The 22,537-nt window shown below is 40.8% G+C and overlaps 1 protein-coding gene and 1 non-coding gene across 2 annotated transcripts in view; one reads left to right on the top strand and one right to left on the bottom strand.

Moving 5' to 3' along the window:
* Positions 1-22,537, top strand: part of LOC124723057 (lysophospholipid acyltransferase 5) — a 190,052-nt gene that overhangs the window by 51,419 nt on the left and 116,096 nt on the right. Inside the window, exon 5 of the mRNA XM_047248236.1 lies at positions 10,633-10,788. Within this exon, the coding sequence (XP_047104192.1) occupies positions 10,633-10,788 (156 nt within the window). The remainder of the gene's footprint in view (positions 1-10,632; positions 10,789-22,537) is intronic.
* On the bottom strand, positions 19,754-19,828 carry Trnas-cga. The gene has a single exon. It is a non-coding gene; the product is annotated as a tRNA-Ser (tRNA).

Genomic DNA, 22,537 nt, shown 5'->3' with positions numbered 1-22,537 from the left:
CACGCCCGGTACTCACAGCTTTACTTCTGCCAGTACCTCGTCTCCTACCTTCCAAACTTTACAGAAGCTCTCCTGCGAACCTTGCAGAACTAGCACTCCTGAAAGAAAGGATATTGCGGAGACATGGCTTAGCCACAGCCTGGGGGATGTTTCCAGAATGAGATTTTCACTCTGCAGCGGAGTGTGCGCTGATATGAAACTTCCTGGCAGATTAAAACTGTGTGCCCGACCGAGACTCGAACTCGGGACCTTTGCCTTTCGCGGGCAAGTGCTCTACCAACTGAGCTACCGAAGCACGACTCACGCCCGGTACTCACAGCTTTACTTCTGCCAGTACCTCGTCTCCTACCTTCCAAACTTTACAGAAGCTCTCCTGCGAACCTTGCAGAACTAGCACTCCTGAAAGAAAGGATATTGCGGAGACATGGCTTAGCCACAGCCTGGGGGATGTTTCCAGAATGAGATTTTCACTCTGCAGCGGAGTGTGCGCTGATATGAAACTTCCTGGCAGATTAAAACTGTGTGCCCGACCGAGACTCGAACTCGGGACCTTTGCCTTTCGCGGGCAAGTGCTCTACCAACTGAGCTACCGAAGCACGACTCACGCCCGGTACTCACAGCTTTACTTCTGCCAGTACCTCGTCTCCTACCTTCCAAACTTTACAGAAGCTCTCCTGCGAACCTTGCAGCTGTGAGTACCGGGCGTGAGTCGTGCTTCGGTAGCTCAGTTGGTAGAGCACTTGCCCGCGAAAGGCAAAGGTCCCGAGTTCGAGTCTCGGTCGGGCACACAGTTTTAATCTGCCAGGAAGTTTCATATCAGCGCACACTCCGCTGCAGAGTGAAAATCTCATTCTGGAAACATCCCCCAGGCTGTGGCTAAGCCATGTCTCCGCAATATCCTTTCTTTCAGGAGTGCTAGTTCTGCAAGGTTCGCAGGAGAGCTTCTGTAAAGTTTGGAAGGTAGGAGACGAGGTACTGGCAGAAGTAAAGCTGTGAGTACCGGGCGTGAGTCGTGCTTCAGTAGCTCAGTTGGTAGAGCACTTGCCCGCGAAAGGCAAAGGTCCCGAGTTCGAGTCTCGGTCGGGCACACAGTTTTAATCTGCCAGGAAGTTTCATTCAATAACTTGTTTGGCCCAGATAAGAGAGTGCAGTAATATGTCCTTCAGTTTGAAGACCCCACATTAGTAGAGGTTTCGAATATTGCAGTCATTCAAGGTCTCCTGTGCCATGTAGCGCCAGTTAGAGGCTTGGAGTGATGTTGTCATTTTTGACAGCATGCATCTCTGGCGCATGGAGCCTAGCATGCTGGAGGGAAAAGGAGGTAGCCACAGTACAAACAAGCCATCCGGACTGCCACAGACAAACACATCATATGCAGGAACAGCAAATGCCACTTCTTATGTTGTGCCCCTCTTGTTTCATACAGCATGAGTGGGTGGTCTCTTGTCATTAAAAAAAAAAATAAAAAATAAAAAAAAAACAAAAACAAAAGGTCACCACATAGCAGTGGTATGTCGATCTCTACCCAGACAGGAGTCATTGCAGGAGTCACTGGACGTCGATTTCGTATTGTTTCGTCATTGTGTTCGCCATTGTATGCAGGCCAGTACAAACTTTTCATTGAAGTCCATGTGACGGATAAGCCAATTATCGTATAAATCAATGTGAGAGTAACCCTGTCCCCACTCAACAGGCAGATCTCTGCCAGGATCAAATCCCCATTGGTATGCATCAAGCATCAATTGGTAAGCTATAACTAACAGTAGATTCCTGTTCTCAGGCAATTCACGATCGACAATGATAAAAAGCCAGTTGTCTTTTCTGTTACATACTTGATGGTTAATGCTGTGAGTACTGAAAATTGGTTTGGGTAAATGCCTTTGATACTTTTAGTTTTTCTATTGCAGATGTGGTGTTCTACCAAGTGGCTTATCACAAAGTAGATTCCTCGTTGTATGAGTTTTTGGCTCTGTTTGACCCAGGATTAGGTTGTGCAAACAATTTAACACCACATATCACTCTCAAACTCAAACCCTCTTTCCACCCTCACTTTTTTCAGGAGAGGCCATTGCCGGTAGCTTTATGTGATCAGATTAAGACAGAGCTGGATCACTTAACATCATTGGGATAATTAGGCCTATTTCCTCATGTGAATGGGCTATGTCCTTAGTGTTTGTAAAGAAACCGTCTGGTCAGCTTCAGGTCTGTGAACTTCGAAGTTACTATTAGTGTACAGTCAGTCATAGACACTTATCCCTGTGTAGCCTAGAGGAGTTGCCCACGAAGTTGGCTGGTGATCAGTTCTTTTCAAAAATCCACTTTGCCGAAGCCTACCTTCAGATTCTGTTGGACAAGGCATCGAAACAGTTACCTGTGTTTAATACATCTTTCGGCCTCTATCAGTGTCAACGACTAATGTTTGGGGTCACTTGTGTGCTTGCCACCTTTCAGTGTTTTTTAGAACAGGTTATGATGGTTGTCCCTCATTGCATTAACTATCTTGATGATGTAATTGTGACAGATTCTACCACAGAGGATCACCAATGTAACCTCTGTCCTTTGTTTGCTGTTCTACAGGCTGTGGCGTTGTCAAATGTAATCTCCCTGAGTCTCACTTTTTCCCACCTACCATCGCTTATTTGGGTCATGAAATTTCCCAGCAGGGCATACGCCATATGGAACAACATTTCACCGGGATTACAGCTGTGTCCTGTCAGTCTAATCTATGAGAGCTTCAGGCATTCCTCAACAAAGTGGCATGCTATTTCCAGAGTAGCTACTGTCACCCACCCCTTGCATCTGTTGCTTTGGAAAAGTGCTCCATTTGTTTGGTCTGCAGCCTATGAGCATGCCTTTGTGCAGCTTAAAGATAGTCTTTGCTCCACACCTTGTCTTGCATCATTTCAACCCAGCAAGCGTCTGGTCCTGACCAGGGTTCTGTCACAGTACAGAGTGAGAGCAGTCCTAGCCCATCACCATGCAAATGATTGCAAACAGCCTATTGCCTTTGCACCGAAAATGCTCAGCTCAGTTCAGCAACATTGTTATCAGGGGAAAAAGAAGCTCTTGTTATTGTCTATGCCTCAAAAAATTTCTGCATGGTGCAGAATTTTATTTAATTACCGACCATAAGCCTTTGTTTTCCCTGTCTAACCGGCATCCTTACTGGACAAAGCCACACTTTGTCTTCAGTGTTGGGCTCTGTTCTTGTCTCAGTACATTTATGAGATCCATTTTCGTCCTGTGTCACAACATACAAACGCGGATGCTCTTTCCTAGGTCCCCATGGGCCCTGACCCCTCATTTGACCAGGAGAAACTGCTTTATTTTCAACTGGATATGGAGGTAAGGCATGTGGTACAAGGTGTGCAACTTTGCTTCTGCCATTTTTTCCCCAACATTTGAGGCTATAATGAAACAAAATGGTTACATGTGTATCATTCAAAGTATTTCCATCACTGGCTACTACTTTCTCCCATCTTTCGGGCGGTGTATGAATCTTGCATTAAAAAAAAAATGTTCATCTTTTGAAGCTATCCACGAATCGATCCAATTTGTGACGTCTTCATGAGATCGGAGGTGTTGGTCAGCCAGGCCATGTGCCATTGATCTAAACGGGTGATAGAGGGAGCAATGGCGGGTGAGATAGGACTTCCCATTTTAACGTTTCCAAGTACGTTTTGACCTCTTTTTGCAACGTGAGGTCGAGCATTGTCGTGCTGCAAAATCACATTATCGTGCCTCTCACTGTATTGTGACCGTTTGTCTTTTAATGCCATGCCCAAATGCATTAATTGTGTTTGATAATGAGCACCTGTGATTGTTTCACTTGGTTTTAACACCTCATAGTACACGACGCTGAGCTGGTCCCACCAAATGCAGAGCGTGATCTTGGAGCCATGAATATTCGGTTTGGCCATCGACATTGAATCATGGCCAATATATCCCATTGATTTTTTGCATTTAGGGTTATCATAATGAACCCATTTTTTGTCCCCGGTCACAATGTGATGCAGAAATCCCTTCTGTTTTTGCCTCAGAAGCAACTGTTCACAAACACACAAACACTGTTCAATGTCTCTTGCTCTCAGCTCACACGGGACCCAAGTTCCTTCTTTCTGAATCATGCCCATAGCCTTGAGACGTTTTAAAATGGCTTGCTGTGTCACTCCCACTAGTCGTGCCAGTTCTTCTTGTGTTTGATGCGAGTCTTCACCCAGCAATGTCTCCAATTCTCCATCTTTGAAAACATTCTCTCTTCCACCACTGTGCCCATCTACGATGTTAAAATTACCATCCTTGAAGCGTTGAAACCACTCACAATACATTCTTTCACCAATAGCATCCTTACCATACGTACTTGAGAGCGTTCGATGAGACTCAGCTGCTGTTTTGTTCATGTTGAAACAAAAAAGTAACACCTCCCGCAAATGATGATAATTAGGCTCGTAAACTGACATTTTCAATCAATAACAACTTTATGATGCAGACACAAACCGAATAATGTTTGAATGAGGGTATGTTGACCGAGGTCCAAGCTAACTGCCTGACATCTGCGATCTGTTTCTTTCGACCGCTACTTACTGTTGTCGCCACCTATCGCCAAACGGCGGAAGCAGAGTTGTACATCTTTTAGATGGCTTTCCCACCACCAGTTCCCCTGCTGTGGAGACAGATTCAGTACTCGAGCAGGTCGTACGCATGATACGAGGCATGTTGAGGAAATATATTTTTTATGGAAAATGTGTATTTGAAAAAAAATACAGGATACTATTGATACACTTGACTATTTTTCCACATAATTGCCATCCCGTTCAGTTCATCTAGTGAGCTGTGGCATAAACTTCTTATGCCCTCCTAAAAGAACTCTCCCTCCATCTTCATCCCCCACTTCAGAGCAGCTGTGTGTCAGTTGAAAATTTAATTCCATTCATGTGCCTTAGGGAGGAGAGATGATATGGGGGTGATTCTGAACATCCCAGCCAAATGAGTCCAAGAGTGCCTTGGTGGTCAAGGCTGTGCAAGGATGTGCATTATCATACAACAAGCTCACTTCTCTCATGAACATTCCCCTCCTTTTGTTTTGAATGCTCCTTTTGAGTTTTTTAGGGTCTCACAATATTGTTGTGCCTTGATCTCCCCCCCCCCCTTTCCCCCCTCCCCAAAAGCAGAAATTCAACCGAAATGATGCCTTTTCTGTTTGAACATTCTGGCAGATGGGGAATTGGTGTGACACCACTGTGATGATTGTTTTCTTGTCTCTGGTGAGTAATGAGCCACCTACATTTCATCTCCAGTCACAATAGAGTTCAGAAAATCCTCACTTTCTAATTCAATTCACTCAAGAAACCAGCGGGCATTATTGGCCCAATTTTTATTGTGCTGCTCTTTCAGCTGTTTTGGGACCATCTTGTGCACAGTTTCCAGTACCCCAGTGCTTCTGTGAGAGTCTTGTATAAAGGACTTCTGATGAGTTGTGGAAACATTGCAGAAATTTTATCCACTGTGAGTCAGCAGTCCTCACAAACAGTTTCCATGATTTTTTTGTGTTTCAACTCATCAGTTGAAATTGAAGGTATTCAACTCCTCTGTTTGTCATGAATGTTTATTGTACCTCCCCTAAACTCCCTGCACCACTTAAACACACTCATTCTGTTCATAACACCTTCGCCGTATACTTTTGTTTCGCAGAAAAATTTGGTAGGATTTCTTACCGACATCTTTCGTGCAACTTTACACTACAGTGTGAATTTACATACTACTATGTTCCTGCAATGCTCACTCTTGTCAGGGGATCCCCTTCTACCACTCAGGGTCACCAACCCTTAAAAGAGCCCGTCTCAGTGTACTTATTTTTATTCTCTTTTCTATAGAAGGGTTTACTTCCTGCGTTGGTATTCCTGTGGCTCTACGGCTGGAGGTCCTCTGCTTATGACATCAGGATCACTGGAAGATTTCTTGCATAAAACCACTGGCATTTCTCCATGTGTTTTGGCTGAGCATTGTAGAAGAGTGGAACACCTTGTCATGGCCTGCTACAAGTGTTTGGATCAGCAGGTGATGCCACACACTGCGTTTTTGCTATGGCTAGCCCCTACACAGCCTTGGAAAAGAGTCCACATTGATTTCACTGGTCCATTTTTAAACATTTTCTGGTTATTGGCAAATGATGCTTTTTCTCGTTTCTCCTATGTCGTTCGTTGTCCTTCTGTGACTGTCAGTGCCCTGTTGAAAGTATTCTCTATAGAAGGTTTACTTTACCCTGTGGTTTTGGACAATGGTCCTTAGTTTGTGGCAGAATTTTTCAAAGACTTTTGTACGCACAAGTGGCATTCGCCACATCATGGTACCTCCTTTCCATACTGTTCCACACACAGTTGAATGGCAACGCAGAATGTTTTGTCCATATGATTAAAATATAGATGTGCAATTATGTAAAAGGTTTCCCAGCCGAGGAGGCTGTCACTGTTTTTATTTTGGGAAAAAAAAAGCTCTTACAGGACTGTGGCAATTGAGGCCAAGAGCCCTGCTGAGCTGCTGTGCAGCCGTCAGCCACGGACACTGCTCATCCTCTTGCTGCTCAGCAGGCATCTCCCATCACCACTGGTTTTGTTGACATTGCACCTAGCACAACAGTTTGGGCCAGGATGTTTAGACAGTGCCCCAACTGGATTCCGGCTGTTTTCCACAGCAGGTACGCCCATCACATCTTCATGGTTTGCACCAAAGATCGACTTGTGACATGCCACCGGAACCAATTCCCTCCCAGGATGGGCACAGGGTCCCCTCCTTTGCCCATGGGCCCAACACCTTGTCCTTTGTGGGCACTGCGCACTCCAGGGTCAAGCAGGCCTGGTCGTACCCACGTACCTTGTCAGTGTGTGCTTCGTCAGAACTGACAGCAGGTTTGCTTTCTGTGGCCGGTGGCATTGCCTCCCACTGTGCTGAGCAGTCACTGCCATCAGTGGGGTGGAAGCCACTTCTCCAATGCCAGAACCTCCCCTCTCCAGTACACCACCATTGATGCCCATGCCAGCACCCGTTGTTATAGACTCTGACGTCCAGATAGTCCCCACTCCCTTATCACTAATCCTGTCCACTGGGCTCGACAGGCATTGGGGGTGCACTTGTTTCACTCACTTTTGTCCATACGCACCGGTCCAGATGGATTCGGCTGCTGCACCTGGCACCGCACTGGACATCTCTTCAGTCACAGAATCGTGGAAGGTGACACTTGCTCCCCACCCCCCCAATCCCCCTCCACAAGAAAGGAGGTTACCATACCTACCACCCACATCAGTCATAAGTTGGGCCACTATGGCAAGCGTAGTGCATGCTGACATTCAAACAGTGTGCCCACAACTACCTGAGGTGGCCGCCAGGGACAGCCTGGTCTGCCGTGTGTGCACAACACTATGACAGTGACACTTGATGCCGATAGCATCTTTATGTTTTCAAATGTGTTTGAGACACGTAAACTGCTTTCATTCTGTCCTATTTGGTGTTACTCCATCACCAAATAAGTTGTATCTCTTCTATGACCATGTGTTTCGTTATGTTCCTAATTAGCATAACACGTTTGTGTACTCTGTGTTGTTTAATTATCCGTTTGCTGTGTAGTGTGTTTCAGATTTATTTTAAATATTTGGTAAGTTGTTTCAGATATCTATTCTTCTTCTTCTTCTTCTTCTTCTTCTTCTTCTTCTTTCTTTTAATTGAAATTTATGTCTAGGTCTGTAAGTTCCTGTTCAAAGTTAGAACTTTTTATGTAATAATTGCTATTGTTTTTGTTAATGTTGTTATACCAGTTAATGGATACTCTTAAAAGGTGCAGCTAGAATCACTACATTTACTGAAGTTATTTAAAATAAATCTGATGACTGTTTTTATTTGTTATTCTTGTATTGGTTTCTGTAGTTTGGAATTTATATCTATAAATCAAGCACATGCTTCTCAGAAAAGAATTCCATTGCTAAGAATTTAGCTCATATATAAATAGCATGTAACTACAAGGAGCAGACAGTTACACACTAAGTATACTGATGACATTCTGTGTACTAGTGCTTTCATTCTGCTTTAAGAACTTTTTATTTGTTATGAAAAATGAAGTGTCTTGGCTGGAATAACAATAGTGTTACGAAGTGGATCAGATTGCTACTTACGACAATGAGGAGGCATTGACAAGCAGACAGGCATATCTAAAAGTGGACTGTTCTGTATTATTTAGCTATCAAACAATGCTCTTCATTGGATGAAGAAACACATCTGGTAAAGGACTTTGTCTGTTATCTAAATAATGTCCAACATTGTACTTTTAAATGTACCTGTCTGCTGGTCAATGCCTCCTCATTGTCATAAGTAGCAGTCTATTCTAATACATATTGTTACTTTTATATGTTACAGCTCTTTGTAGAGTTCCATGTTTTGTATGCCTGTCATTCTCCATCTATCAGCTGTAGTTCAGACCATTAGTTTACTTTTTTCAGTGTTACTGTATTGGGTATTGTTCATTTGCAAACATATCACCACCACCACCACCACCACCTAGTTTACACCCACTGCTAGACACATTTCTCCTTTAGACTTCAGTCTTTACATTACACTGAAATAAACACTGGTATTAAGTCAACTGTAAAGTTAAATAATATTGAAGTTTTGTATGTGGTAATATTGTATTAGTCCATAATTTGAGGAAATTTTAGATATTTACATTGTGTCTTCTTACAAGGGAAACTCCCCATCACAAACCCCTCAGATTTAATGGTAATAAGGCCCAGTGGATAGCCCGTCAAAAACTGAACACAGATCAAACATGAAAACAGGAAGAAGGTGGGGAAAAAAGAGCAAAATAGAAACAGTGAGTGGTCCAAAAAAAAAAGAAGTGTAATAAAAAGCAGCCTGAAATGGCAATGATGTCTTGGATAAGTGGTCATTATATAAATGTAATGAATAGTGATAGCAGGCAGGGTACCACATAGACATCTCACAGAAGTGAAAACAACAAATAAACAGGTGTGAAGTATGTTACAACAAAAGAATTCAGCTCTCAAAACCTCCAAAAGGAACACAACTTCAAAAACAGTAAAAACTTATATTTTGACAGAGCACAGAGAAACTGTGTGGTAGGTGAAACTGTTGCGTTCATTTGTTGCAGCTTATGTGACAAACTATTATGTTTTCATCATTTCCTTGGGAGTGATCACATTCACATTCATACAAACACCTATATTGAGCAAGAAGGTATATCTCACAACTTCCTGTTTTCATGCTTGATCTGTATTCAGTTTTTGACATGCTCTCCTCTGGGCCCTCTTACCACAAAATCTGAGTGGTGTGTGATGGGGAGATCCCTTGTTAGAACAGTTGGAGGTACTTTTCAGACTGACTGGAAAAAAAATTAACAAGAGAATCCATTTTTCTCAATGCTGCACAATTTTACTTTGATTACTGTAGCTGTTTTATTTTCATTTCAGTTAAATTGTGGTTATAAGTTAGCTTCTTGAAAGTTACTTATTTACATATGCAGGAGTGGACAAAAATATGGGAACACCAGAAATGCAACACATTACCATGCCTAATACAATGTAGGAAAACCATTGGCATTCAAAACAGCTTCCTATTTCCTTGGAGTGGATAAATACAGCTCATGTATTATTTTCAAAGGAAGTCTTCCTGTAAATTAGTGGAAAGTTTGTATAAAACTATAGGCTCAATAATATAATAATACTGAGATTTGGTGACTGTGGTGACGATGGGAGTTGCAACACTTCATCCTCGTGCTCACAAAACCAGACCTGGACGATGTGAGCCGTGTGAACAACTTGTCTTGGTACATAGTATCCCTATTGGGGAACAAATGTTGTACCACGGAAAGGACCTGATCAGCCAAAATTTACACATAATCTTTGACAGTAATGCCACTTTGCAGAGTAACCATGGGACCCTTAGAATGTCATATGGCTGCCCAAATCATTACCAAACCTCCACCACATTTAACTCGTGGGACATTAACTCAGCCAGAAGTTGAGGACAGTGTGAAATGAGACTCGTCTGACAAAATGACTTTTTTCCATTGCTCTGTTGTCCAGGTAATACCTGGCTTTGGCACCACATTTTCCTGTATTCACATTTGCCTGAGTGATGTGCGGTTTGGGAATTTCAGCTCACTCTGCAATTCCAAGCTTATGGAGCTCCCATTATGTTTTGGTGCTGACAGAGTTCACAAGTGCGAATTCAGTTCTGCAGTGACTTTTGCAGCTGTCGTCCTCTTATTTTTCATCAAAGTCCTCTTTGGCAACCATCTTATCATGATCATTTAACACTCACTTCCATACACATTGTGATTTAGTGGGCAATATTTTTCTGTTGCCCCTGTAGACTGTATAAACCTTTGATATGGTCCCTCTTGAAACACCAAACACTTTGGTGCCCTTGGTTATGGAAGCACTGAAAATCATGTATTAAGCATTGAGCCTATGCTTTTCAGATGTAGGAATGTTCTTTGTCACTGAACCGTCTGCCTGAAGATAGAGCTTGATGCCAAAACTATATCCAAACCAAAATTGAGCAGAGTGAAACAAGAGCATCACATTACTAGCAATTTCAAAGCAACAATTATATTATGTTTTCTAGGAGCTCGTGCCAAAGAATCAGAGGGAGACTGCACTACAACATGTGCCATCACTCCTGGAAATTGCAGCACATGCCTACTTCCCAGGGAGTTTCCTTGTTGGACCACAGTTTCCATTGAGGAGATATTTGAATTTTGTGAAAGGGAAGTATGATCAGGTAAAAATAAATATGCTGTTTTGAAAACTTACTTCTCAACTTTGGTGGAAGATTAAGTAGCAAAGTGATATGTCTGTATGTTGCTAAAAATATATAATTATGCATTTATCATGGTTATAGTTTATTTCTACTTACCACCTCTCCTCCCTCCTTCATGTGAATTGTTGTTAGTCCTTTTATTTATTTAGTGTAATGAAAGTCCATAAATGTAGGATTATTTAGCATTTTTTAATCTTCATACTGACCAAGTAGGATTATGTAACAACTTCAGTTCTTCTTCTTTCGTTGTTTCCTATTTTTCCAGTAGTCCTTCATCTTCTCCCCATGTTGTCATTTTCTTTCTTCTGTCCATCTTGTTCCAAATTTTGTATTTCTTCTGCCTTGGAAATTTGGTATTTTATTGTTAGAAAGGTTTCTTTCTGTTATCTTCAATTCTCTGTTATTGTTTCTTTTCAGTTCTTTTTTACTTCTGTGATTCATGGTATTGTCTCTTTCTTTTCCATAAATACATTTTTTTTAGCACATTCACATTCATTTGATAGAAGTGTGCATAGAGGATTTATCTTCGCTTTGCCATTACTTCCAATATTTTTTTTATTTTTATAGATTTCTTCATTACTTCTCATTTTCCAACAATCTGTAGTTTGTATTGCACCCATTATTTTTCTAATGATCCGTCTTTCAAATACCCCTATTCTGCGCAGCTTGTAGTTCATCGTTAAGCATTCACACAAACATTCGGGTTACCACTGTGGTATAGTCTTTTAGTTTTGTTTTTCTAGATTTTCAATTCCTGTTATATATATTTTTTTTATCAAACCATACATACTCTTTTCCTTATTATTAGCTCTTACAGCCATCGCAAATTTTTCTAGTCCATTCCGCTGTACAGTTTCTCTAAGATATTCAAATTTACTAATGTGCTCTGTTTTACATATTTGTGTGTCTGGGTGTTTTGTTGCATTTTTTTAAATATTTGTCATCAATTTTGTTTTTCATCTGAAATTTTGAGTCCAGTTCTATTCACTATTTTTTTCAGAAGATGTATTTCAGTAACTACTTCCATCAGATTTTGTGAAAGTATTGCAAAATCATCTGCAAAAGCCAGACAGTTTAACTTTAATTCCATTTGATAGCCTTCCCAGAATTATTGGTTCAGTTTTGAGATTTTGTAGCTCCAAATTCCAGATTCTTACAATTTTTCTCCCAAAACACAGTTAACAGTGAAGGTGACAGGCTGTCCTTTCGTCTAAAACCCAATTTTATTTCAGACGGTTGTGGGGCCTAGCTCTCAGGGAATGAGAAAAATATAGTGTAGTCAGGTGCTTTTCTTACAATAAAATTGTTTTAAAGTCAGTATTACACAGGTTTTTAACAGGGTCAGAATTGGAACATTGATATAGCTACCAACAAGTCGTCATTATCTTCCAAGATATTAAAAATACTCCATACCCCGTATCTAGCCAGCACCCCCCTCCCCAACTATCATACAGGTGCCCTTGACCCAAATTTAACTTTAGATAGAATTTACTAATGATGATATCCAGTGTTTCTCTGTCTCCACAATATTGTTAAAGTTTTCCGGTTAACATTTTTTGATGAATTATTGATTTTAAGTTAAAAATCTGGTCTGTGCAGGATCTTACCTTTCAAAAACCACACTGATATTCTCCCAGTAGTTTGTCTAAAGTTTCTTCAACTCTGTTGAGGAGAATTTTTGATAATATCTTGTGTGCCACTGGCAGAAGTGATAGTCCTCTGTAATTGTCAACATTTTGTTTGCCTTCTTTTTTATATAATGGGAGGATTAATGCCATTTTCCACTCTTCCGGAATCTTTTCAGTTTTCCAAATGTTTTCAAAAAGAGAGTGTAGATCACTTATAATCTTTGGTTTTGACCATCTCAATAATCCTCTTGTAATGGAGTCTTCACCACTTGGCGGGAAATATTCCTCAGTATTTTATGGTATTGCTGAAAATTCAAAGTTAACTTTACTCAACCACATGAAATGCTACAAAGTACAATAAGACTCTTATTGTTGGGGGTATATATATATATATATATATATATATATATATATATATATAGAGAGAGAGAGAGAGAGAGAGAGAGAGAGAGAGAGAGAGAGAGAGAGAGAGAGAGAGTGCCTATGCTTCTTCATGCTATTCACATTTGGTGTACCAGTTAGCATGGGAAATGTGTTAATGTCAATATTTCCACTACACAGCACATAATTGCATGCTAAATGATTCTAAGTTCTAATTAATTGCTCATTTTTGTGCTGATGAGAGACGTTTGATTTTATGTTTTAGGATGTTGTATTTTGAGTGTGATGTTTAAAAGTACATGACCAATAATGTGATGATAATAATGATTTTTATGCTACATTGCTTTTGTTATTTACAGCAAAAAAACTACTTGTATAAAGGGTATTATCATTGTATGCATTCAGTTGTTAGTATTAAAAGCTGCTGCTCAAGTCTGTGATATTCTTATAAAGGACATTATCATTATCTGCATTCAGTTTTTAGTATTAAAAGCTGCTGCTCAAGTCTGTTGTATTCTGACTACTGCAAATAGTAAATAACTAAGTTTTTGAAAACAGCTACAAGTTGAAAAAATACAAATTGCGACTTGTGGCTGTTTTCAAAAACTTGGTTTTATTGGTCGCTTAATAAATACATTTTTGTACATTTATACACATTAATAGTATAAGGGGCGATCAAAATGTTTTCATTTGAGGGCCTTGCTGCAGCATATATGCTGTTATGACTTGAGAAAACTACAGTCATCTGCTCATAACTGTGGGAGGTGGTTGATCAGAACTCTGGGAGGTGGTTGATCAGAACTATGATATGTGAAATATTAGTTCACTTTATTAAAAGAATGATAAAAATATTTATTCAACTTTATGCAATCTATAGCCACAAGAATATGCTGAATATTTAAAGCTGTCTTTGAATATTAAAGCATCACTTGATGCACAGAGTTACTAAACTCGTCTCTTGAAGTATAGAGGTACAAAGTTTGAAAATACAGTTCCATCTGTAACATGAATAACACATGTGTTCTAACTAGAGTATGTTATCTCCTTGATCAGAGATCATTATCTCCTTGCTCAGAGGACATGGACTGGGAAAGCCTTCCTCTGCTCGGATGTATATTGATCTCGGTGCAGTGGCACTGCAGCACTGGGAGGCAGGGCATGGCTTCACCAGCGCCTCCCAATGGTCTTTGTGGAATGCAGCAAGACATCGTTAACTTCTGTGGTATTGATGTGAGGTGCTGACCTTGTTACATCACTGCAATCTCTGTATGATACCACATGTGCAACGTAGATTGACTCCGATGTGGATATATAAGCAAATACATGTAGACAAGGGTTTAATGTGGTGTTGGTGTCTTTCCGACGTGCATGTGGTAAATGCGGAAATGTAAGCTATGGCAAAGTTATTACCAAATGCGTCCAAACAGGACCAGTGTGGTGGTGTTATTTTCTTGACTGCCGAAGGACAAACACCAATAGACATCCATATGGGAATGAAGTATGTGTGTGAGGCAGCATGTCTGTCAATAACCGCCATTGTAGAATGGTGCTGCTGCTTCAGGATAATGCATGTCTCCAGATCACAAATGTTGTAATGCAGAAGTTATGACAATTCAAGTGGGAGCTGCTTGAGCTGATATCTCTCCATGTGATGGTCATGCCTTTGGTTCCTTAGAAAAAGCTTTGAAGTGTCAACAATTTCTGTCTGACAAGGATGTGGAAAGCAGGCAGTTAGAGACTTCTTCACGCAGCAGGACACAGTGTTTTACCAAATGGGTATCTCCAACGTTGTGCATCTGGGGGATGATTGCTTCACTGCTCAGATTTCGCCTGATGGACATACAGATTCTGGACTATATAGCCTTCAAACGGAAATCTTTTTATCACCCACTGGCTTATGACGAAAGCCTCAGTTACTTCAGAAGATGGACCAGGTTTGAATTATACAGGGTGTTCCACTCAAAAGAGGCTCCACAAACGTGTAGCAATTCTGCTGAAATTGCACCGTGATGTATGACGTGGCAACACTGCACTCTGCAACATTGTTTGACGCATTGCTGTGGATGGAGCTCAATGTTTAGAGACAATGTATTGCTACTGTGTCGAAGAGTGTGTGTTTCTTGTGAAACAATATTGGATTACTAGTTCCATTAAGACATATCAGTGAATGTTCATTGAGTGGTGTGGTGACAAGCATTTACAGTCTAAGTGCTGCATACAAAAGTTAGTGAATAAGATGGAGAGCAGTGGAACGGTGTTGGATCTTCACAGCGGGGGACGGTTGCCACTATTGGAAGAAAAGTAACTGATGTAAAGTTTGTTCGACATTTATCTCAGGAATATCAAATGTCACAGAGTTACGAAGAAAGCTGTCATGTATCCATACAGGTTTACTGTTGTTCGGGACCTGAATGTCAATGACAAAGACAAACACATTACATTTTGCTGTTGGTCTCAGCAGTTTATTGGTCAGGGGCCAGGAATATTGCAGTACCCATGGTTCAGTGATGAGGCATGGTTCCACCTCTCTGGCTATGTGAACTCTCAGAATACACATTTGTAGTGTAATGAAAATCCACTTGGACTGGTCGAGCAACCCCTGCATTCACAAAAGATTGGCATGTTTTGTGCAATATCATAGTTTCGCATTATCAGACCAAATTTTTTCAAGTCTACCGTGACAAGTGCAGTTTACATTGAAATGTTTTGGGAATTTGTGAACTAGTTGGACAATGTACCTCAGCAGGTACCAACAGGATGGTGCCACAAGCCACACATCTCTAGTAACCATGGCTGAGGTCCAATAATTTTTCTGCGGCAGAGTGATTTCGAAAAGACTATGGCTCCCAAGGTCACCTGATTTAACACCACCTGACTTTTTCCTCTAGAGTGGCCTAAAAGTCACGGTCTACAGCAACAAACCACACAACTTGGAAGATATACAAGAGAACATTATCCGTGAAATCCAGGCAGCAGAGGTTCTGGCAGCAACCTTTGAGAATCTGCAGCATCATGATCAACTGTGTTTACAAGTTGAGGACAGTAACTTTTAGCACCTTTTGTGATTCACCTTTATTTCCCCCTGAACATGGTATAACATGTTCATTTAATTTCCCAATTTTTATACAAAGCATTTAAGTGTAATTCAAGCAAATGTTTGTTTGTGGGGCCTCTTTTGAGCGGGACATCATGTATTAGATCTATTGGAAACAAGCATGACTATTTTCAGCAAGTTGAAAGACTGGAATTGTTGATTGCGATATAGTTGTTGGAAAAGAATGCTGAAAAATCATAAAAGTGTGTATGTTCAGCGAATTAGACAAGCATAGTGTTGCATCATATTTCAAACATTTAATTGTGACAACACACACACGGCAAAATTGTAACTTAAATGAATATTTGATAAAGTTTTTAAAACAAGGTATTTAGTGGGATAACTAATGATGGCAAAGTGTATGTTTGGCATGATATTAAAAAATTAGTAGATAAAAAGCGATAGGCTACTTTCCTATGTTAAAAATATGGTTCAGACTTATTATTCTGAGTGATTATAACATTCAATTAGCATATATTGTCAATATTCTCACAAAAGACTTGTTATTTTTTTGTAATTAAAGCTTACAAATCATTAACTATCAATATTTGGTCACATCATCGAAAATGCTCAGCTATTGGCTGAAGCATTGGTAACATCACAGGCTAGGAGTAAGACAAAGGTAACTTAGTAGTTTTTTTACATAGATTTCTGCAAACAGCTTGACTATTTAGTGATGGAAAACACAATTACAAGTTTTAAGTAACAATAGAAAGGAATTTTGTGAGTGCTGATATTGGAAACTGTTGTGTTGGCAGAAGAGCCAACACCGTGTTACTAGTGGAGGCCGAAATGCACGCGTTTTAGCTCACGCAGGCTGGCGTGAGGAGGGAAGGACTATACTGACGTGAGGTCTGGAACATGGCAAGGAATTAGAATTCAGAAAGTGGACATAATGAGTTTGATACTTAACTTTAATCCATTAATAATGAACGTCACTCTTGATGGTACATGATTCACAATATTATCTGTTCAGAATACATTCGTAGTAACTGAATATGGCGCCTTGCTAGGTCGTAGCAAATGACGTAGCTGAAGACTATGCTAAACTGTCATCTCTGCAAATGAGAGCGTATGTAATCAGTGAACCATCGCTAGCAAAGTCGGCTGTATAACTGGGCGAGTGCTAGGGAGTCTCTCTAGACTAGACCTGCCGTGTGGCGGCGCTCGGTCTGCAATCACTGATAGTGGCGACACGTGGGTCCGACGTATACTAATGGACCATGGCCGATTTAAAGGCTACCACCTAGCAAGTGTGGTGTCTGGCGGTGACACCACAGAAACATTCCTAAAGATAATGTGTTATGGTCCACCCAATTTGAGTGGCAATATGTGCAACAATGGACATTCTTTTCCCTGCACCCTGCAACATCAATAAACCTGCTCAAAACTAAGATATTGTAGAAATTTTGCAAATAGATGTGTATCTTATAATTACTCTGAAGAGCCAAAGAAACTGGTACACCTGCCTAGCATTGCGTAGGGCCCACATGATCATGTAGAAGCGCTGCAACACAACGTGGCATGAACTCTACTAATTTCTGAAGTAGTGCTGGAGGGAAATGACACCATGAATCGTGCAGGACTGTCCATAAATCCGTAAGAGTACGAGAGGGTGGAGAACTCTTCTGAACACCACGTTGCAAGACACCCTAGATATGTTCAATAATGTTCATGTCTGGGGAGTTTGTGGCCATTGGAAGTGTTTAAACTCAGAAGTGTGTTCATGGAGCCACTCTGTAGCAATTCTGGATGTGTAGGATGTCACATTGTCCTGTTGGAATTGCCCAAGCTCATCAGAATGCACAATGGACATGAATGGATGCAGGTGATCAGACAGGATGCTTACGTATGTGTCACCTGTCAGAATCATATCTAGATGTATCAGGGGTCCCATATCATTCCAACTGCACACACCCCACACCATTACAGAGCCTCCACCAGCTTGAACTGTCCCCTGCTGACATGCAGGGTCCATGAATTCATGAGGTTGTCTCCATACCCGTACATGCCCACCCGCTCGATACAATTTTATACGAGATTCTTCCAACCAGGCAACATGTTTCCAGTCATCAACAGTCCAATGCTGGTGTTGATGGGTCCAGGCAAGGCGTAAAGCTTTGTGTCGTGCAGTCATGAAGGGTACATGAGTGGGCCTTTGGCTCCGGAAGCTCATATTAATGATGCTTTGTTGAATCATTTGCATGTTGACACTTGTTGACGGCCCATCATTGAAATCTGCAGCAATTTGTGGAAGGGTTGCAGTTCTGTCACATTGAACGATTCTCTTCAGTTGTCATTAGTCCTGTTCTTGCAGGATATTTTTCCAGCCACAGCAGTGTCGGAGATTTTGTGTTTTACCGGATTCCTGATATTGATGGTACACTCGTGAGATGGTTGTATGGGAAAATCCCCACTTCATCGCTACCTTGGAGATGCTGTGTCCCATCACTCATGTGCTGACTACAACACCACGTTCAAACTCACTTAAATCTTGATAAACTGCCATTGTAGCAGCAGTAACCAATGTAACAACTGCGTCAGACACTTGTCTTATGTAGGTGTAGCCGACCACAGTGCTGGATTCTACCTGTGTACATATCTCTGTGTTTGAATATGCATGCCTATAACATTTTCTTTGGTGCTTCATTGTAGATTGATGACTGTTAGTCATGAACCATGTCCCAAAACACATTGAAATTATTTTTGGCAAATCTTAGTGCTGATTTCCTTTATATAAGACACTCAGCAGGGGAAACAACTCTTATCAAAGTATTCTTGGCGCAACGGACAGGGCATGTAATTGCAAGTGAAGAGGATACAGGGCCAAATCTTGGAACAGTTGCTTACTTTAAAAATTTTACATGAAATACATAAGTAGCGTTAGCATGAACTCATTGTAGGAGTTGCTTAAATGGTGGGATGTATTAAGTATAGATTCAAATTCATCTTAATCTGAGCAGTGGACAACTGAGGATAAATGTATTTACTTTTTGTATAAACTATTCACATTTTTGAAAGCATTGCTAGTAGTATGCCCACAGTACAAAGAGGTGTAGGATGACGAGGATTTGTATACAGAGAGATATAAAGTATGTACAACATGCAGGTAACACAAACGTAAGAGCTGTGATGTTTGTGAATGTAAACTAACATCAGTGTCTGAAGCAGACTTACTTCATCTTTATGTAAGATGATGAAACTTCAAAAGTTCAAACAATAGTAATCCTTGCTTGACATTGTGATGATAAAAAAAGAAACATTGTTTCTAATAAAGTAAAAAGTGTGTGGTTACATTAACTAGGAAATATCTTTTTGAACATGATGTTTGTGAACAGCAATTGCAAGTGTAAGCACTTGTAAACGGCAAGAAAACAAAATACTACTCTTTCTCTGATCAGTGTAGTGAAGCTTTGTAATTGTGATTTGGTTTTCATACGACAGGACTGTCGATTCATTTAACAAATAACTTAAAATATTATTTTGAGCTGGATTTGAACCAGCAATCTTTGAATATTGTCTTATGTTATTCGAAGTAGGGTGAAAGTATAATTTTTGCCAAGAGTTTAATTTCGTTGAATCGTGCTATCCTTCTTTGTAACAGTGGTAAAATGTATGTCAGAGGTAAGTTAATGTTAACTTCAGAGTGCTAGACATTTTTAATTAAGTTGGAGAACTTGTGCATTAACATGGTGTCATTTTGCATCCACATTTTACACATCTTCTCGTTCTTTGGAACACGCAAAAACAAGTTCTCAGGATGAGATTTTCACTCTGCAGCAGAGTATGCGCTGATATGAAACTTCCTGGCAGATTAAAACTGTGTGTTGGACCGAGACTCGAACTCGGGGCCTTTGCCTTTCGCGGGCAAGTGCTCTACCAACTGAGCTACCCAAGCACGACTCACGCCCCGTCCTCACAGCTTTACTTCTGCCAGTACCTCGTCTCCTACCTTCCAAACTTTGCAGAAGCTCTCCTGCAAACCTTGCGGAACTAGTTCTCATTCTGGAAACATCCCCCAGGCTGTGGCTAAGCCATGTCTCCGCAATATCCTTTCTTTCAGGAGTGCTAGTTCTGCAAGGTTTCCAGGAGAGATTCTGCAAAGTTTGGAAAGTAGAAGATGAGGTGCTGGCAGAAGTAAAGCTGTGAGGATGGGGCGTAGGTCGTGCTTGGGTAGCTCAGTTGGTAGTGCACTTGTCCGCAAAAGGCAAAGGTCCCGAGTTCGAGTCTCGGTCCGGCACACAGTTTTAATCTGCCAGGAAGTTTCAAGTTCTCAGGAGTTTTTACAGCTGTATGTGTACAGTGAAGTACTACACACCATTTCTAACCCATTTTCTGAAATATAAATTCCAAAACAAGGCATCAATGTGAATGAGCATTATGACAGTAGGAGCAACTAGCTAGCCAGTGACATCGCAGGCATCACACGACTCAAATGAAGCATTTGAGGAGGCTTTCAAATTATTTGAATGTCATTTCCGTTTTTATAAAATCACGTAATTAACCATTTAAGATGATTTGTATAAAACAGTCACGCTATTGCTATATAATAAATCTGTAGAAAGCAGTGGAGCTGCAAGCAAACATTTTAATTAAAACATACATATTTTGATCATTTGTTAAGACTGATCATGGCACAAAATTTAGTTCCTGAACAGTTACTGACAACACAGGTACTAAAAATGAATGCAGAAAATGAACCACTTCAAATGTACTCTTTTCAAAGGGGGGAAACAGGAGATGGTATTGTAATTACGAGGGTGAGTCAAATGAAAACCTTAAATTTGTAATAACAAATCGAAATTTCACGCTGTTATCGTGTAAGTTGGTAAGCGTGCTACAAACAGTGTGCAGAATGGCCTGTTGGTGCCAGCATAGTGCAGATGCACACATACTGTCGCAGTATCAGTATAAAGATGGCCGCCCCACTTGCAACTTGCACCAGCGAAGAACAGCGTTCTGTTATTTGGTTTTTGTGTAGTGAAGGTGTGAAACCTATTGAAATTCATCGATGAATGAAGGTTCAGTACAGTGATGCATGTTTGTCACAGCAGCAAGTCTATGAATGGAGTAGGAAATTCGCAAATGGTGTGACTTCAGTGGAAAATGCTCCTCGTCCAGGTCAGGCACAACGAGTTGTGACTCCACAGAACATTGCAGCAGTTGAAGCCATAGTGAAGGAAAACTGCCGAGTGACACTGAATGACATTGCAGCATGTTTACAGATTAGTCATGGGTCAGCACACCACATTGTGCATGATGTGCTCCAGTTTCACAAAGTGTCTGCAAGTTGGGTGCCACGGCAGCTGACTCCTGACATGAGAGAATGATGTGTTGATGCTTGTGAAGAACTTCTTTGGCACTTTGAACGAGAAGATGATGGCTTCCTTGCAAGAATCATTACTGGGGATGAAACCTGGGTTCACTTCCATCAACCGGAAACGAAGAGAGCGAGCAAGAAATGGCACCATTCCTCATCACCAAAACCAAAGACGTTTCGAACAGAACCATCAGCAGGAAAGGTTATGCTGACTCTCTTTTGGAACGAAAAAGGCGTCATTTTGGAGCATTACATGCCTAGAGGGACCACTGTCACCAGTGCATCATACACATATCTCCTAAAAAATCATCAGCGGCCTGCAATCAAATCAAAGTGACGTGGGTTGCTGTCAGCAGGTGTCCTTTTGCAACATGACAATGCAAGGCCCCACACTGCCTGTACAACATTTGCAACAATCACAGACCTGCATTTTGAGTGTCTTCCTCATCCACCATACTCACCAGACCTTGCCCCAAGTGATTTCCATATATTTGGACCACTCAAAGGAAAGAAGTTCCGTTCTGATGAAGAGGTACACCACGCGGTACATGAGTGGTTGCGCGAACTACCAAAAGAATTTTTTTCTAAAAGTATTTATGCACTTTGTAAGCGCTGGAGGATTTGCATTGAGCGTGGGGGAGATTATGTTGAAAAAGTGATACAGCTTTGTACCACTTCTGCACAATAAATATTATATTTAAAAAAATATTTAAGATTTTCATTTGACTCGCCCTCGTAGTTGTACAACTACAGAGATGAGTAACATAGATCTCCTTATCTCTTGGAAGAATTGAAATCACTAAACTTATTTTTCAGGTTCTGTACAGGATTAGCAACTAAAGTTGGTTTGCTCTTACTCACAGTTTACTCCAGTGTCTAAAACATGGCATGTGTTATATGCATTTGCAATAAGAACAGCAGATTGAGCCCCTCAAAACTATTGCCCTAAATCACTGACGTACTCCATTTATCCAGAAAGTTACAAGATGGATTAATTTAAAAAAATAGACCACACTGTTAAGATGGTGGTTTTAATGCTTTGGATGTTCTACATAGCCTTCCCTATTTGAGTAAAATGCACAGAATGTTCATACAACAATGTGAAACTGTCAGAAAAGTACTTCTTTGGGATGTTGTTCAACTTGCATGTGACATTGGCTTAAATGTTGGTTACATTGTCAAAGCATTGATCCTCCGGGTGAATTTCTACACTTTGTAATTTTATGGTAGGTTTTGAAGTATCTGTGCTAGCAGAATAGAAATGGACTCACCAAAACGAAACAATAA

The sequence above is a fragment of the Schistocerca piceifrons genome, chromosome X (genome assembly GCF_021461385.2).
Source record: "Schistocerca piceifrons isolate TAMUIC-IGC-003096 chromosome X, iqSchPice1.1, whole genome shotgun sequence".
Taxonomy (NCBI): Eukaryota; Metazoa; Arthropoda; class Insecta; order Orthoptera; family Acrididae; genus Schistocerca; species Schistocerca piceifrons.
This window is presented reverse-complemented; position numbering and strand designations above follow the sequence as displayed.